General features: G+C 36.3%; 2 protein-coding genes across 9 annotated transcripts in view; one reads left to right on the plus strand and one right to left on the minus strand.

Annotated features, from left to right (window-relative positions):
• Window positions 1-229: 229 nt before the first annotated feature.
• On the minus strand, window positions 230-6,625 carry LOC121369521 (glycosyltransferase family 92 protein F13G3.3-like). The gene is made up of 2 exons (XM_041494631.1): window positions 5,882-6,625; window positions 230-2,323 (listed from the first exon to the last, which is right to left on the minus strand). Exons 1-2 carry the CDS (start codon window positions 6,346-6,348, stop codon window positions 1,411-1,413), a joined length of 1,380 nt encoding a protein of 459 aa, XP_041350565.1. The 5' UTR covers window positions 6,349-6,625; the 3' UTR covers window positions 230-1,410.
• A 6,923-nt stretch (window positions 6,626-13,548) lies between these two features.
• The window catches only part of LOC121367658 (small G protein signaling modulator 1-like), an 81,832-nt gene continuing 76,931 nt past the window's right edge, over window positions 13,549-18,449 (plus strand). For all 8 annotated transcript variants that reach the window (XM_041491956.1, XM_041491959.1, XM_041491964.1 and 5 more), the window contains exons 1-2: window positions 13,549-13,710; window positions 17,802-17,877. In XM_041491956.1, the coding sequence (XP_041347890.1) occupies window positions 13,645-13,710; window positions 17,802-17,877 (142 nt within the window). In that variant the 5' untranslated portion in view covers window positions 13,549-13,644. The remainder of the gene's footprint in view (window positions 13,711-17,801; window positions 17,878-18,449) is intronic.

Genomic DNA, 18,449 nt, shown 5'->3' on the forward strand with positions numbered 1-18,449 from the left:
AGAGAGAGAGAGAGAGAGAGAGACACACACACACACACAGACACACACACACACACACACAGACACACACACACACACACACAGACACACACACTCACACTCACACAGAGAGATAAACACACACAGACACACACACAGACACACACACACACAAACACACAGACACATACACACATACACACAAACACACACGTGAAATTTGCGTGCGTGTGTGTGTGTGTGTGTGTGTGTGTGTGTGTGTGTGTGTGTACGTATGCCTTTATCATATAATTAGTTATATATGTACACACAATCATGTTATAATTTCATTGTTGTACAGTGTAAAAAGATGGTACAAAGCACTCCAACTTTGACATTACCAGTGATCTGGGATAATAAAGATTTTAAAATAATAATAATAATAAATATAAATAAAATAAATAAATCGTTTACCAACGGATGTGTAAGGAAACTGTTTATCTCTGTTCACTAAACGATGGATAGATTGGATGAATAAATGGATGGATGAATGAATATATGGATGGATGAATGAATGAATATATAGATGGATGGATGAATGAATATATGGATGGATGGATGAATGAATATATGGATGGATGGATGAATGAATATATGGATGGATGGATGGATGGATGGATGGATGAATTTGTGTGTTATTTAGAGGATGGGTATCTACTAGGTTTCATGAAAATATGTTAAATAAATAACAAACTTAACGGAGAAAATCCCAGCACAAAACCCCCACAAAAATAGATAGATAGATAAATAAATAAATAAATAAATAATAATAATAATAATAATAATAAATAAAATAAATAAATTTGGTTTGATGTTCGTACCAACGCATGTGTAAGAAAAATGTTTATCTGTTCACTAAACGATGAAAATATTATGTTCTATGAATAACAAACTAAACGAAAACAACAAACAAACAACAAAAAACCGCAAACAAAAAAAAGAATAATAATAATTTAAAAAACGAAACCACTGAAAAACATCCACCATAAATATATAAACTTCCTTTTTAAATTTTTAAATTTTCAAAAATCAAAATGACGCCTTTTGTCTAATATATAACTGTCCAAAAGTATACAAATCGCCAATAAATGGAACAAATTATATTCTTATGATGACAAAGAAAGAAGAGTTAAAGTTTGTTTTGTTAACGACACCACTAGAGCACATTGATTTATTAATTATCCCATAGACAGGATAGTACATACTACGACCTTTGATATACCAGTCGTGGTGCACTGGCTGGAACAAGAAATAGCCCAATGGGCTCACCGACGGGAATAGATCCCAAATCGACCACGCATCAAGCGAGCACTTTACCACTGGGCTACGCCCCGCCCCTTATGATGACAACGACTTCAAGCAAAAAATGTCTAGGTATTTGTAACGCTACTTCTACGTGTCCGATACGACATCATTGCTGTGTATAATGCTGAAAGTTCTTTTAAATTTGTATATAAGTTGCTTACTGTATAATCTAAGAAAGTCTTCTTTTATTCTACCTTTTCTTGTCTGTTCTGTCGGCAATTTTTTGTAATGCTGAAGCAAACCTTCTGTAGGTTTTACTTTAATCCTCTTAAATCCGTTTCGAACCTTCTGAGGAGCGTGAATTCCACAAGTGTGTATTCTGCTAGGTAGGATTATAGATTTCATTCTGTTTCTAGGCCATATGAAATTTTCTCGCCATACCTTCAACAACATGTAAAGCTCAAATCGCTTTGCCCTGCGACCATCCTGGAATCCCTTCGTGTCATCCGGCCATCGTTTATTGAAATATGAGTTTTTAAATAAGATGGCAGCAACCTCAGGATTCTCTGTCATCATCCTGTTGATGAGAGTTGGTAGAGTTTTGTCCTTGTATGGAACTAGAATTTCATCGAGATCCTTCACAATTATATACTTCGATCTTCCTCTGTTCGAATACACACAGTCGTTAATCGCTGCCAACTGGCCAAAATAGTGAATCTGTACCCGTGGCAAGTTCCAGACGTTTATATCCACAATTCCTTGATTGGAATAGTACATGAACACGTTTTCGACTTTACCTCCTATTGAAAAATCATAGGCAACAAAATGTTCAGCGCCTAAAATTTGGTCCATTTCTATTGTTTGAATAGTTTCTCTTTCATCATTATATTTTGAATGAATGCAAGAAAAACAAACGGTGATGTTGAAGCGGAGTGGTTCAGGATACTTCACTAAAAGTCTATTTTTCAGACTGGTACTATTCTCTTTAGTTATTGAGACAGCGTACGGCTTTCTGTCGCTTAGCACACTCACATCGCAGATGAGAAATAACGCAGAATATCTGAAATTATAACAGCATGTGTTAAGGTCCCAGTATAAAAAACATTGCTCTACAGTGAAAGTAACTGAAAAGATTTCTCTGCTTACAGGTAGTACTAAACCAAATAACATCCGGCTGGGTCAAAGTTGGAGGTGCACCTAACTTTTGATAGATCAGTTAATATCACACGTCCTGCGATTGGTGATAAATATGAGAGTGTTTGTTGTGATAACAAAAATGTTGTTTTATTTGGCCAGTAAATTCCTGTAATTTAATTTAAACTAGTGTCAATGTACCAACTACAGTTGTGCTTCAAACATGTGCAGGGTCCTACTAAACATAGCGTTATCTCTGAAATGAGCAGCTTAACCTCCACGGGAAAGTGTATTTATATCCGTGGTGTATGTGTTGATTGATACTCTGCATGTAGAGGTTTTAGCCACAAATGTTACTATTGTCGTCTATGTGATTTGATTTGGTGGTATATAGTGTCTCCACGAGTACTCGAGCACGAGCCGAGTCTGGCAAGACTCGAGTCCGTTCACAGGACTCGAGTACCCGTGCAAGGAAGAGCACTCTCATTTAATTCTTTTTAACGTCATTGTGCCATATGTTTGCCGCTGGTTACATAATAGGTGTATGAGACATGGAGGGAAAACAAAAGTCTAATGTGTGGAATGTAATACAATGGCATGATTTGGCAACCATGTTCAGCACTGGAATTAAGATAGATAATGCTATTTTACTTTATTCCTTAGTCTCATTATCAATCCAGTGTAGGTGTCTGGTACTCGGGTCCGGGTCGAGTTTGACCCTCGAGTACTCGCGTCCAATATTTTGGACTTGTGGAAGCCCTAGTGGCATACACTCTACAGTCAGTGATGACATTGCCAAAAAGCTGGTCATAGCGTGTTGAGCAGGCGGAATGCACTTCGCCTATTTGGGTCGTCTGTGTAGGTCAGGTTGCCGAGAGATGGGGGGAGAGAGAGAGAGAGAGAGAGGGAGAGAAGAAGAGAGAGAGGAAGAGGAAGAGAGAAAGATACAGGAAAAGGGATGGGGATAGATCAACATACAAACCGACCGAGACAGACCGATAGAAAGAGAGACAAAGACAGGGCGAAACTAAAAAATCAAGTGTTTCTCCTGACCTGACCAACCCACAAAAATCGGCCCGTGTCAAAATGTTGTTTGACCTCTATAGGGGATTTTTTTTTTTTTATTATTAATTTTTTTTTTATCAGTTTCAGTTTGGGTCTAAACTAGCATAATACTGAGCTGTTGATCTCTGTAATACTTTAAAACTCTGATATATTTAACGAAACTATTATTAATGCTTTTTTTTTAATTAAAAAGAAAAACGTTTATTGTTTTGTTATTTCTCGTTCCAGCCAGTGCTCCACAACTAGTGTAACAAAGACCATGATAGAAAGAAAATCTGGTAGGCGATTAATCTAACTTTAAAATATATTAAGCAACATCTATTATTTTATTAATTAGGAGGTGTAAATGATAAAATACCTTACTTAAAACTAAGTTTGTACCGGTACAACAAAATAACATTATGATCGATCAACAAAACCCAGGTGAAAAAAACGAGAAAAACTAACTACGCACGCAACAACATTAACTGATTTACATTGCAGGCATCGAAATAAGCAATTTGTCTGTCTGATGTCTAATTCATGAACAATTGTAAACATAATATTTATTTTATCTAAGATTTAAATGGCTATTAAAGAACCATGTATGCTTTTATGCATCACATGACTGATACATATGAATGTAAGAGATAAAATAAAACTCCCAGCTGTGCTGAGATATCTAAACATTATAGTTCCATTTCCAACTGTTTGTAATAGGGTTATTTTAAGGTACATTACACTGATTTACACTCATCTTAGACAGGCAAAGAACCTGAAATAGTACAGTCAGTAATATTTGGGGGGGGGGGGGGGGGGGGGGGGGGGGGGGGGGGGGGGGGGGGGGGGGGTTTGTCCTCTTAAATTTCACCTTAAACTCTAAAAAAAAAAAAGAAGCAATAAAATGGTAATTTGCAAAAATATATCATATTCATATGCAATCTATATCTTACTGGTATTGCTGTTGAAATTTAATCATTTAGTTGTGGGCAAGTTACATTTTACCACAGTTTGTATATTACATGTTTGATTACGGACACTACAGAGAATCCTTACTGAATGTAAGGCACCCCTAGTAGTATGTTAATGGTAGGATTCTATCTTCAATATTATGTTTCATTATGAACATAATTGGTTATGCAAGTTAAAAATTAGCTAAACACGCAACACAATTCAAAAATGTTTTCAGCATGAGGAATGTCTTGCTAGTCATAATTTTTTTATTTTTAGGAGTGAATGCTGGATGAAATAACAGTTACCAATTCAGCTATATTATTTATGTTTGTTTTTATTTTAACATGTTGTAGCCTTACAAAATAAACTACAAGAACATTTTAGTACATATTTTGGTATTTTTTAACGATGCTTTTTGAAAGGTTACCGACACTACAGTTACAGGCACTACAGATCCACATTCAGTGTATATTATTGTCAAATCCTTCAGCTACTTCACATTTCTGTCACTTTGCAGTTTCTCCATACATCTGACTTGTAAACATCAATTGGATGTAGAATTCTTTTGATCAGGTCAAAAAATATTAGATGGTTACGGACACTACGTATTATTTTTTTTATGACAAACCTATAAGTTGCCTTAATTTGGTTAAATTTGTGTAACATTAGAACATATTTTACGTTTTATTTCTAAATCATAAATACTAATTATGTATGAGAAAATTCAGTGCATTATGATTTAATTTTACTTCAGTTTTAAAGACTTAATGTCCATATAGCATGAGGTATAGACAAAGCATAACGAACTGGTATATTTACATACATTGTAATAATTTTGAACCCGAAGACCAATTTTTATAAAATAACTCACATTTTAAAGAGAATTGTCTGCAAACCACTGTCACAACATGTTTCAGTGAAAATTAAAATGGAAATCTATAACGACAAAAAGTACCCTAATTTGACCCAGTAATTGACTCAGTGTGCAACTTTTATTAAAAGGAAAGACCTGAAATATTCCAGACAGTTACGTGTGACCCATATGCACCAACACGACCAATTAGTGATGTGTTGGGCCACAGTATTTCATTGTAGGATAGCATAACATACTGAATCATGAATTGGTTCCTTTATTGTAAAAAAAAAAGCAGAGAGAGAGAGAGAGAGAGAGAGAGAGAGAGAGAGAGAGAGAGAGAGAGAGAGAGAGAGAGAGAGAGAGAGAGAGAGAGAGAGAGAGAGAGAGAGAGAGAGAGAGAGAGAGAGAGAGAGAGAGAGAGAGAGAGAGAGAGAGAGAGAGAGAGAGAGAGAGAGAGAGAGAGCGAGAGCGAGAGAGAGAGAGCGAGAGCGAGAGCGAGAGCGAGAGAGAGAGAGAGTGAGAGTGAGAGTGAGAGAGAGAGAGCGAGAGCGAGAGCGAGAGCGAGAGAGAGAGACGTGGGTCTTTCTCGCACAAATTCTATAGCTTTAATACATGCAGAAACACTCGTACCTTTTGGAGTTGTGTTCTGGCATAATTTCTACAGTGGCGGGTCGATCTTCCAAACACGTGGAATCAGCAGACCACTGTACAAGACATATCACGTGGTGTGTTCCCGTCCGTGGCCCGATGCCGATCACTCTGATGACTGGCACGTTGTCGTCGTCGACGTCGTAATACGCAGAATAAACAAAAATGTCCGCCGCCGTGTCAGATCGGACCCAGACTTGAGATGTGAGACTCAAATTAGCAACTGTCGGGTTTCTTCTCCATTTTGAACTAAAATCACATCCATCAGACGACACTGGTGATACATGAACACCCAAACGCTGAGATTCCAGTTCATAATCAAAATCTGTATGTGTAGTTGCTGAATATCCACGGTAAACGTAAATGTATAGGAAATATATTACAACAGCAATACATCCAGATGCGCATATTCTCTTAACACTGTGCCTCCATGGCGCTATTCTTACCATTGCTATTAGTTTAATCACTAAATACAACCTCTAAGTGTATGTACTTTAAACAATATCAATTTTCAAGATCATGAACAAACAAAAAATAGTTCCCAAGAGATAGCCTTACATCCGTGTTTAAAAGTACATTCGTTATGGAAAAAAACTTAATCGTAGCCAACAGGATGTAACATCTAGAGTTGTTTTCTTATCGAAGACCTGACTCGGGATAGGCGTGTTCGAAACTCCAGTGGTATATGAGCACGGTAAACCTACTTACCTACCTATCTATATATAGTAGCGGTATCCTCCCATTTCGTACACGTTCTATTTCATACACACTTTATAATTTCATAGCTCATGGTTGTGTGAACTGCTACTCCTATACCTGCTACCTAGCATGCCTTAATGGACCCACCTTCTATTGACAAGCGATATATTTTGAATATCTCTATTGTATGCATGTCGGGTTTTGACTTAAATCATAACTGGGAGTACATCTTGTTGGTCTACTTTTGGTGACTTCACTGTTCAAAGGAAACCAAGCGAGACCTAACTGAAGGAAAGAAGAACTGATTTATTTAACGACGCACGAAACACATTCTAATGGTGGTTATATGGGGTTTATGGTGAAATAGAAATAACTCAATGGGCCCACCGACATAAAAAGTATGTCACCTCATAGTCTACCTGCAAGAAAATAAGGTGTCACATGACATTTATGATTTAAAGAGTATTTTTGTTAGTAACCTTCATTTTAGCTGAAAATCGAGGTCAATTTAAGAAAACATATTTTACCCTGTACTGGTGTACACCGCATATCAAATGTAAAATTGATTGATTGAGTATAACCCTAACCCCCACCCACTGCTCCGCCGTGCCTGATACTACATAAAAGTATGTATGTATGTATTTTTATATTTTGAATATCTCTATTGTATGTATGCCGGGTTTTGACTTAAACATACAATATATTCAATGACGCATTGGCACGGGGATATTAAAATCCTTTATTGCCTTCACAAATTTCCTCATGCCGTTACCGAGACCCGAACCTGTGGCACCCAATCGCCCGCAATTGTTGGGCCGGAACGCTACCAATCAGACCAACTACGTTCCACAAAAATAGAACGATCGTTAGTCGACCATATACGTACCGGTCCAGCAACCACGCGGTTCAAGGAACAATGGCTTGGCAACGTTTGACTTACATGCAGATGTGGACAGACCTGGCACTGGTTATATATGTATTTTTATATTTTGAATATCTCTATTGTATGTATGTCGGGTTTTGACTTAAGCATACATATATATATTCACTGACGCACTGGCACAGAGAATATTAAAATCTTTTATTGCCTTCACAAATTTCCTCATGCCGTTACCGAGACCCGAACCTGTGGCACCCAATCGCCCGCAATTGTTGGGCCGGAACGCTACCAATCAGACCAACTACGTTCCACAAAAATAGAACGATCGTTAGTCGACCATATTCGTACCGGTCCAACAACCACGCGGTTCTAAGGCCCCATGGCTTGACAACGTTTGACTTAATGCAGCTGTGGACAGACCTGGCACTGGCTATATATGTATATTTATATTTTGAATATCTCTATTGTATGTATGTCGGGTTTTGACTTAAATCATAGCTGGGAGTACATCTTGTTCGTCTACTTTTGATGACTCCACTGTCCAAAGGAAACCAAACGAGACCTAACTGAAGGAAAGAAGAACTGATTTATTTAACGACGCACGAAACACATTCTAATGGTGGTTATATGGGGTTTATGGTGAAAGAGAAATAACTCAATGGGCCTACCGACATAAAAAGTATGTCACCTCATAATCTACCTGCAAGAAAATAAGATGTCACATGACATTTATGATTTAAAGAGTATTTTTGTTAGTAACCTTCATTTTAGCTGAAAATCGCAGTCAATTTAAGAAAACATATTTTACCCTGTACTGGTTTCAACCTCAAGTGTACACCGCATATCAAATGTAAAATTGGGGGGGGGGGGGGATTGATTGAGTATACCCCTAGCCCCCACCCCCTGCTCCGCCGTGCCTGATACTACATAAAAGTATGTACGTATGTACGTACGTATACGTATATATATATATATATATATATATATATATATATATATATATATATATATATATATATATATATATATATGTGTGTGTGTGTGTGTGTGTGTGTGTGTGTGTGTGTGTATATATGTGTGTGTGTGTGTGTGTGTGTGTGTGTGTGTGTGCAGTTCCAATATGCATTTAGCCCAGATGGAAACCGTGTTACGTAATACCTTCGCGCGACCGTGCATCCCAATATGCACTTAGTCCAGATGTGGAGGCCATGTGGCCAGTAGTTACGTAATACCTCCGCGAGTGCGGTTTTTACAACCGTGATTTTGGCGACTAGGCGTCATTAAGTTTGACCATCTGAGAAAAAAATACCGCTTAGTTACTGTGGAAATATACACATCATAAGATTCGGTTCCGCGTCCTGTCTCCGGACCAGTCTGGGTTTTTATAATAAATAGCTAGGGTTTTAGAGATATCGGGGAGAAACATATTGGAAGGCATCCAGGGGGAACGTTAGTCCGTTTGGACTTGGTAATTATATATTATTTCTGCTCTGTTGTATAACCTTGATGTGATTGATGTGACTTTAAATATTTTAATACTGTATTATACCAATATTATTTAGACGGTGCTGCCGGTCATCTGACGCAGTATACTGTAGGCTCACCGTTCTGATATATATATATATATATATATATATATATATATATATATATATATATATATATATATATATATATATATATATATATATAAAGCTTATCCAGTCATCCTAGAGGACCTAGGTAAACTGTAGGTTATTGTCTTTATTGTGATAGGTACCAGTATTAAGTCTGTATTACAAAGTTATTAAATGAGTAGTGAGGGTTAATTAAAAATTAACCAGTTAGGAATAGAGTTGTAACTCCTTTATTAATTAAGTTCCCCTGGCAGCGTTTCTCAATTATCACACGTTACTGAATGAGTAGTTAAGGGTTAATTAAAAATTAACCAGTTAGGAATAGAGTTGTAATTCCTTTATTAATTAAGTTCTCCTGGAAGCGTTTCTCAATTATCACACGTGTGGGTGTTGTGTCACGGTGAAGTGATTAGCATATTGTGTAAACTAGACACCTAGAGATTAACTAATTAAGTGATCAGTTCTGGGTTGTTATTATTTGTTGTTGTTAATTAACTACTGCGGCAGTACATTTGTCAGCGTATGTTAATACAGATTCCAAAGTATATTGTGTTTTTGTTGTGTTTTCTAGTGAACTAAACGTGCTATAATAATATATACTTTATATAAGATCTTATCTCTGATCATACCTAGACGAGCCAGCGGGTATAACTGCCTGTTACAGAGAGATCTAATAGATATACAGTTAGGAGAGATATTTGGACAATCGTGTTTCATTCAGTTACGGGTATTATAGGATCCCCGTGACAAATACTGTCACGGATTTAATGATATTATTTCTCTAAAAATTTATAATAAATGAAAATTGCATCAATGTTTGGAAACCAAATCAGGCTATCGCATCACCTTAAGTGAACCATGATGGAGAGAAATCCATGTCTCGGCAATTTTAGTTTTCGAATTATGGACCATTGCCATAATTAAATATTTTTACTAAATATCATTAATAGGTGGGTATGGTGGTTACGTAGATGGTTGAATAATGTGCATTTAGGGACAAATCAAATACATATGTTCTCAGGTAATACTTTGTTGGGCCATATAATAGATGAGTGGTCTGTGACAATAGTCCTTTAAAGTATTATATTTGTTCTAAAATGTAGTCTGAATTTCGTTTCCAAACAAGCTGTTTCCATGTGTATATTATCTTTAAGTCTCAATAAAATAGTGTTTGCCACGTTGCCCATTCATTATTAAATACATTGTATTTACAAGTTTAAAAAAAAAAAAAAATATATATATACCTTTCCATTTCAAATTTCTGTTGCAGTATGCCATGCACAGCGTTAATACTTAAACATTTCTTTTGCATTTTTATACTGTAGATATAATATTTTATATTAATTATTAACCAGTTTATAAAATCGCTTTTATTATTCTTTACCAAACCAAACATTATAATAATTTTATTAAAATGAATTACAGTTCCTGTTCGAGTAAATATCCAATCTGTTACTGCTTCCCATAGAATGTGTACCTTATCGCAATCGAAAATTAAATGTTGTATTGTTCCAGGAAAATTATTACAGAAGCTACATATATCAGAATCAGTGTAGTTAATCTTGTATAGAAAAGTATTAGTAGTCAATATGTTTTGCAGTAATCTATAATATTGAAACCATCGAAGGCTAGAATCGTTCACACATTGAAATGGTAGAAGATAATAAAAATATTTTCACGTCTGTCAACTCCGGGCTCCGTAAATAGCTGACGATAAGATAAAAATCGATGTGCTCTAGAGGCGTCGTTAAATAAAACAAACTTTACTTTTTTACTTTTTATTAAAGACAGCATATATGCGTATGGTAGAAATAGATTATCGTCCTATATATAACACATTATATAGTGGCCCAATATATTTGGAGGGGGCGAGACATAAATGCGCCGGCCGGTGGTTTTATTTCCTGTCGGCGATTTTCTAGGGAGGGGCGGACATATTTCGCACCACCGGTACCACTTCGTATGGCACTCGCATAGTAATTAGTATAGATCTCATCATATACATTATTTTCATGGTCGTACCAACTTTTAATTGCTTCCAACGTTCCTGAAAACTACATAACTAATACGGTATTCGTATACACTGTATCTCCATATAGTTGGGCAAATAACACAAAATTGTGCACTTTTAGTTAAAAACATGAAACTTTGCACATGTATACATTGACCCATTACAGGCATTTTCAGATATGGACCCTAGTCAGCAGCACCCTCTTGTGACCAGGGAGGATACAAATGTCCCCCACCCCCTTTTAGTTGGGCGGCTAAAACAGTTAAGTGTGCACTTTTGGTTAAAAGCATGAAACTTAACACATTACATACCTTGACCCATTACAAACATATTCAGATATTCAGCGCCCCCATGTTGGTCAGGGAGGATCTACAAATGCTCTCCTCCCCATCCGTGTAGGGATTTCTTAATAACTTTATATAACTGATATACGGGTGAGCAATATTTTAGTTGGAGTGAAATCATTAATATCAATATCTGACGATGTGCATACGGTAGTCGACTAAACCTGAGCACAGAAATATCCTTGCTAAGTGCCAAGAAGACGATTGGCAGTGCAGATCGAAAGAGGAGAAGCGGTAAGAAAGATTAGAAATTGTTAAAAAGGCCTTTCATATTATATTATAGATTACAGATTAAAAGGCAAATTATTATGATTATGGCATCCTGGGTGGGTAGAATGGTTTCCACTGTCTTACCCTTTAGGCAGTACTACACCTTCTTTGCTCTGTCAACATGTGCCAGGTTACTGGTCTTAATCCCATCCCTGACTTGTTTTACATTTCCAAAGGAAGCAAAAGTATTATCCTGTGGTAAACTGTGGTAAAGAGGCAGGGCCAATGAGTTCTCTTTATCCATGACATCATATATATCATAGTGTCTGATTTCGCGAACACATTTCCTCGCTTTTCTCTTGAATTATTTGTTGGTGCTTGTGATATATGTGTCCCATACCACATCAACTTATTTATAATGTTTTGACTGTGTAGTGGTGTATGTAACAAGTATACTGTTGGCATGCTGACCAAATATCAGGTTGCTGATAGGAACAAGATTCCCGGAAAGTAGGCAAGCGTTTTACATTATCCAACCATCAAGCAGAAACCTTTTGCATTCCTCACCACCAAAATTGTCACTATAGATTGCCCTGAAGACAAGGAAATAATCATTACACATGGTGTAATAGTTATTCTTCAAGGAACCGAGCGGTCAGTGCCACAATGTAACCACGAGGAAGCAGACACGAGGCTTTTAATCCATGCTCAGAATGCTATTCTGAACGGTTTTGTCAACAGTCGTGTGTGCGCTGTTTACATACGTATACTTGTCATCCTAATTGACTGCTTCCATCATCTGATCACCTTGAATAAAAAATGTGAGTATTTGGATTGCCTTTGGTACATTGATGCACTCAACACATTTTATTTACGGTTATATGGCGCCAGACATATGGTTAAGGACCACACAGATATTGAGAAAGGAAACCCGCTGTCGCCACTTCATGGGCTACTGTTTTCGATTAGCAGCAAGGGGCCTTTTATATGCACCCTCCCACAGACAGGAGAGTACATACCACGGCCTTTGATATGCTAGTCGTGGGCTCACCAATGAGAGCATAACATTGCTCTATAACTGAACAATGTCTTGCACTGATATGAATAAGGCCAGAAAGAAGCAGCTTGTGAGAAGAAAACCTGCGGAAAGAAGAGCATCTAGTTAACTGTAAAGAGGGCAGTATACCGAGATGGCCATGTCTAGGAAAAGACTGCTCACAACACCTTTGCTCCTTTTGCCCACTAGCTGGGGCTGGATCAAAATGGATGAAGGTATACAGGCCCGTACAAAAATATTGCAGTCACATGACCTGATTATCCTAATATTATGACAATTTTTGGCCATCTCTCTCTCTCTCTCTCTCTCTCTCTCTCTCTCTCTCTCTCTCTCTCTCTCTCTCTCTCTCTCTCTCTCTCTCTCACCCACTATTTGTTTCTCTTTGTAAATATCAAATTATTATTATTGTCATCTTTGAATTGTAAACATTTAGGGAGAGGCCTTGCTTAATATAGCCTCATCCCAAAACCGCAAATTTGGCGGTAATAAAATATTTTTTAAACCAAAAAGAATAAATATTTTCGTCATAATGCAAATTTGAGACAATCTCTTTATTATATATTATATAGAGAGAGTATAAGCACGAAAATTCTGAAGGATCATTCTGATTGAACACCGTTGGTTCTGCGGACTAATACATTAAATAATTACGCCAATGCATATTTACACGATTCAAAGTTATTTTTAAAAAATAGGTATCGGCGTAAGCATATATTGGATTCTAAAGAGACTAGTTCGATCTATACTCGTATTTGAGATATATTTTCTTCCGAACTTTATTACGCGTAAAACCGGCACAGTGTGTTATTCGGCTAACATGCGGAGGCGGAAATGTCAAACCAGCTTGGAATCAGAGACGATGTTACAACTAGAAACATTAGACAATTTGTGATGTACGCGTAACGCTTTACAGTTATTAACTCTTTTTATGTTAAAAATGTCTACTTCAGATTCAGAAATGCGGCAAGTGTTGCTTCGTGCTGTGAAAAAAGAGGTTAGTATGTCCAACTGGATTTGATTATAATATTCTGATGAGATGTAAACATTATCATTATGATAATTATAATTTATGCTCTTTTTCGTGTTCTTTAAATAAGTTATTTTTTTAGCTGCAGACTTCTGTCTAGCATGTCAGTCTAAAACAAATAGTGTATTTGTTTAATTTTTTATGTTCCTCAGATATTTATCTATTTAGATGTGTTTTGTGCTCAAATATGTTGGGGGTTTCACCAGGATCAATGAAAACAGAAATCGGCAGTAATTTATTCAGTTGTTTAGCAGATTGAAAACATCTGTAAGGCCTGTGGCGAGTTCACAGTGCATTTTTAAAACAATAAATATTACACAATGTGAGTTTTTATGTTCAAATTATGTTTTGTATATATATGTATATATAAAAATTCAGATAACTGTCATTGTGTCAATTGATTAGACCTATTTACATTCTCAGTCAAACAAAAAATTGTATACACAAGCATGTTACATTAGAAAGGAAGGAAATGTTTTATTTAACGATGCACTCGACACATTTTTTATTTACGGTTATATGGTTACGGACCACAGATATTGAGAGAAGAAACCCGCTGTCACCACTTCATGGGCTACTCTTCGATTAACAGCAAAGGATCTTTTATATGCACCATCCCAGAGACAGGATATCCTTGATTATATGTCTGCTGGAACCTGTTTGCAAGATACCTCACTTATATACACTGCACAATTCTGTTGTGAAAAACAAACTGTCATGACACACTATACTGCAGATATCCTAATTATGCAAGTTGGCATAACCCCCCCCCTCCCCCCAACAGACTTATCTCCCCCCCCCCCCCCCCCACTACCTTTTATATTTACCTGTCACCCCAATAGCATGGCTCAGACATATAACAGTATGGGTGCCTCCCCAGCCACCACTACCAATATAAAATCCTGGCTATAATGCTTGTTTCTTACACACCCATTGGTAAGAACATCATTCGTTATTTTTGATAACACATATATATGTGATCAGGCCACCAATGTCTTACCATCCAATGAAAAAAAAGAATGGTTGAATCGATCACTCTGTGACGTACAAGGTAACTGAAATTAACTTGTCTGTCACACACAAATTAACTATAAGCACAAGGGCCGTAAATAGGTTTTCGTTGGAAAAGGCATTTAAATTTATTTTAAAACTGTTTTTTTCAGGATATGTAAGAAATAGATTAGATACGTTTTAAAATAACTCTAAAGATAAATGTAGTATTCTCTGTATCCATACATTTATGTACATCTGTACATACATATGTAATACACCCATCACCAACCCAGCCTTCCAGACCATGTGGGTTTGAACTTTGATAAAACATTGAAACAAAAGTGAATTTTACAAGTTCTGTCTGTACTGTTTTACATGACCCAGCATATACATCATTTCGTCATACATGTACGAAGGTTGACGGCAGAGTCTTTTTGGACCCTCTTTTTACTTCGTATACAATAAATAAAATATATCCAGTGGTCATGTTTTGATATGATATATTTGACAAAAAGGTACTTAGAACTTTTTATTTCTTTTATCTTTTAAAACTTAAAATTAATATGTTGTCCAGAATTATAAAAAAAAGAAGAAGAAGCCAACCTGTAAACAGCATTATCTGCTTGTTATAGAAATTTGCCAGGGGTCATGCTTAATAGACCAGTTTTTATTTTAATGTGGCGAAGCATTGTAACAATATAGCTACATTACATCCACTTTAGTGTTCATTTGAACGGTAGAAATAGTAAAACAACTACCTTTTTATGAACATTGATATATACTTTAAAACCAAATTGTGTGTGCCCATTGAAACTGATCTATGCCAAGTACACGTAAAAAAAAAAAGAAGCAAAAATTCCATGGGCAAGTCAAGGTGCGGACATGACTCGTCCGAATGGCTAGTCAAAAAAACAAATCCCAAGTGCATTGTCATCATTCATACATATATATAATGTAGGAGAGAGGTGGTCTTCAATGCTCTAAAAGAGAACCAGACATGGTTTTTGTGAGTACCAGGTACATGTACCTTGTACCCAACATTAATTGTGTACCGGTATAGGATCAATAATAATCAGTATCAGGTTTTTACTTAAGCATTTATGCATAATTTAAACAAACTATATAAAGCCCAACTCAGAACAGTCTTCATATACATCAATCTAATTAAAATTAGTTCTAGTGGTCTACCGGTAGATCTAACAGCATTGCGTAGACTCCCCATGTCCAGGTGACATTTCATCTATAAATAACAATTTAAATATCGACCAATTACACTTTGCCTTTTATAGCGTTATTTGGGAGCATACAAATTCTAAAAATATCGGGCAAGACTATTTATGCACTAGGCGAACTTGTTGGTCTATTTCAACGTTAAAAAAACAGGAGGAAAAGTGCAGTAATAAACTGAAATGTATACTAGTATTTAAAAACAGATTTTATGGCTATATACCATCACAGGTTTTTTTCGTCTTGAAACAAATTTTATATTGAAATTAGTTTTCGGCATACTTCGTAATTTACCCGATTCATTTCGTATACCTTCGACATAATCCCTAATGTTTTCAAATTATTTTCAAATCGCTGGCATGATTTTGCAAGTGAGGTTTTGATTGGTCGAATGAAAGGTCAACTGGACATGAGCTCCAACGGGCTGCTGTTAGATCCACATGTAATAGTGGAGCTAATTTTAATTAGATTGCATATACATTTTATAATTACAGTTAGCATTTTCCACAACAATTTATTATAGATTTCATAATTGATCAGTCAATTTTCATTTATTATATATTGATCAATCACTGGAATATACTAAGAAAGATATATATTGTACAGTGCACATGTTTAGTACATACATGTACAAGTTTGTATCTTGATGTTTGATTCTGTTGTTTTTGGCAAAATTGAAAAACAAAGTTCAGTAAACAAGTTTGCTCCAGTACACATTGCATATATAACAGCTGGTCTGTTGCGGTTTACCAGTTGAAACTGATCACATATATGATGATGATATGATACATCCCAAAGGAATTGTGAATTTCAAAAACCACTATTCCATCTAAAAATATACTATCCCTTCAATTATTAATGTACCACTAGTTTTCCTGACTGTGCTATGTTGCCCTGTACAACATTGCATAATGAACAATTGTTTATATACTAGTCTATACATTATTGCATACTAGCTGGAATTACAAACGAAAAAGCTTAAGCGGAATAGTCGCAGGCGATTTTCGGTATTCCATGCTTTATTTTCACTTTCATGACAGAATATTGGAAGAATTGTTTTACTATTTCGTTTCGAAATTTACTATTTGCGGAATAACGTAAAATTCGACCCCTGGCCATAATAACAAAAAAATATAGGCTCACACATTCATTCATCTTTCCCATCTATCACCCTCTGCCTATCATTCTCATTATCTTAATATAAAAAATATTCAATTTCTCCTATGATTTCAATCTGTTTTGACCCTTTTTGTCACTTTCCTCAAACTCTTGTCGTCTGAGCTGTCCACACCATCACCTACCTGTCTCAACATCCTCCAGGGGTGCAGTCTCTGTATATTTCAATGCATCCACCTAGTATCCTCGTCCTCTGCCACTAGTAAAGCCAATCTGACCCACAGCACCAAAGACTGCCTCTTAACAATGCCAGCAGTAACCACTGAGCTGATGGGGAAATGACAGGTGAATAGCATAAATAGCCACAAGAGATGAGCACATGTCACGGTTAGAGAGACAAGGACTGACATGTGGAGATGGACAGCAAAAGAAGTTGAAAGATATGAGTTGCCAGATCGGGAAGAAATGAGATAGAATTCAAAGGAGAAAAAGGAAAGGGGGCAATGGGATATAAAAAAAAGAAGAAAATACTGGGAGTGAGGTGGTTCATAATTCATCATAACAACACTTGAGCCTAACAGATCAATAATAAAAAAAATTATGAATGATAATCAGAAACCCACTATTTCAAGTATTTGTATGTACATGTACTGAAGTATAATCTGCACAATTTAAGATTATCATCTTTGAGTAAATGTTCTGAATATTTGTTTACATTTTAGGTAAAACAAATTATGGAGGAAGCTGTTACCCGCAAGTTTGTCCATGAAGAATCCAGCAGTATTACCTCCCTTTGTGGTAGGTGAAAATTAATTTTAGTTTGTCTTGTCCATGCAGGGCTAGCTCTGGCACTCGACAGATTCGTCAATTGCGAATTTTGAAAGCAGTTGGCGAATTTTATTTTAATTTGGCGAAACAATTTCATGTTGACATTTTTTAGAAAATAACTGTTGATTTCTGCAATTTTTCAATTTTAATAGACAATTTGGCGAAATAATTTTAGCACACCAGGGGGCCTCTGAAATTTTCATTCATGCACATTAGGGGTGGGACGTACTCGAGTGGTATACCGATCACCTGATAAGCCGGTAATGAGTCCACTGGGCTATTTCTCGTTCCAACCAGTGCACCACAACTGGTATATCAAAGGCTGTGGTATGTGCTGTTCTGTCTGTCAGTGATCTTACGGACCCGGAGTCCCGTGTTCCTGACGCAGCGATCAAGGATGGGACGCACCATATTGCATACACATTTGTACCTGCGGACGCAATATATGTTTATTTTTATTTAACTTAATACAATTTTTTTTTTTTTTAATCATCTAAATTTACTGTAAAGTAAATCGGCAACATTCATAAAAATTCTTGGAA

The sequence above is a fragment of the Gigantopelta aegis genome, chromosome 3, assembly GCF_016097555.1.
Source record: "Gigantopelta aegis isolate Gae_Host chromosome 3, Gae_host_genome, whole genome shotgun sequence".
In the NCBI taxonomy this organism is placed as follows: domain Eukaryota; kingdom Metazoa; phylum Mollusca; class Gastropoda; order Neomphalida; family Peltospiridae; genus Gigantopelta; species Gigantopelta aegis.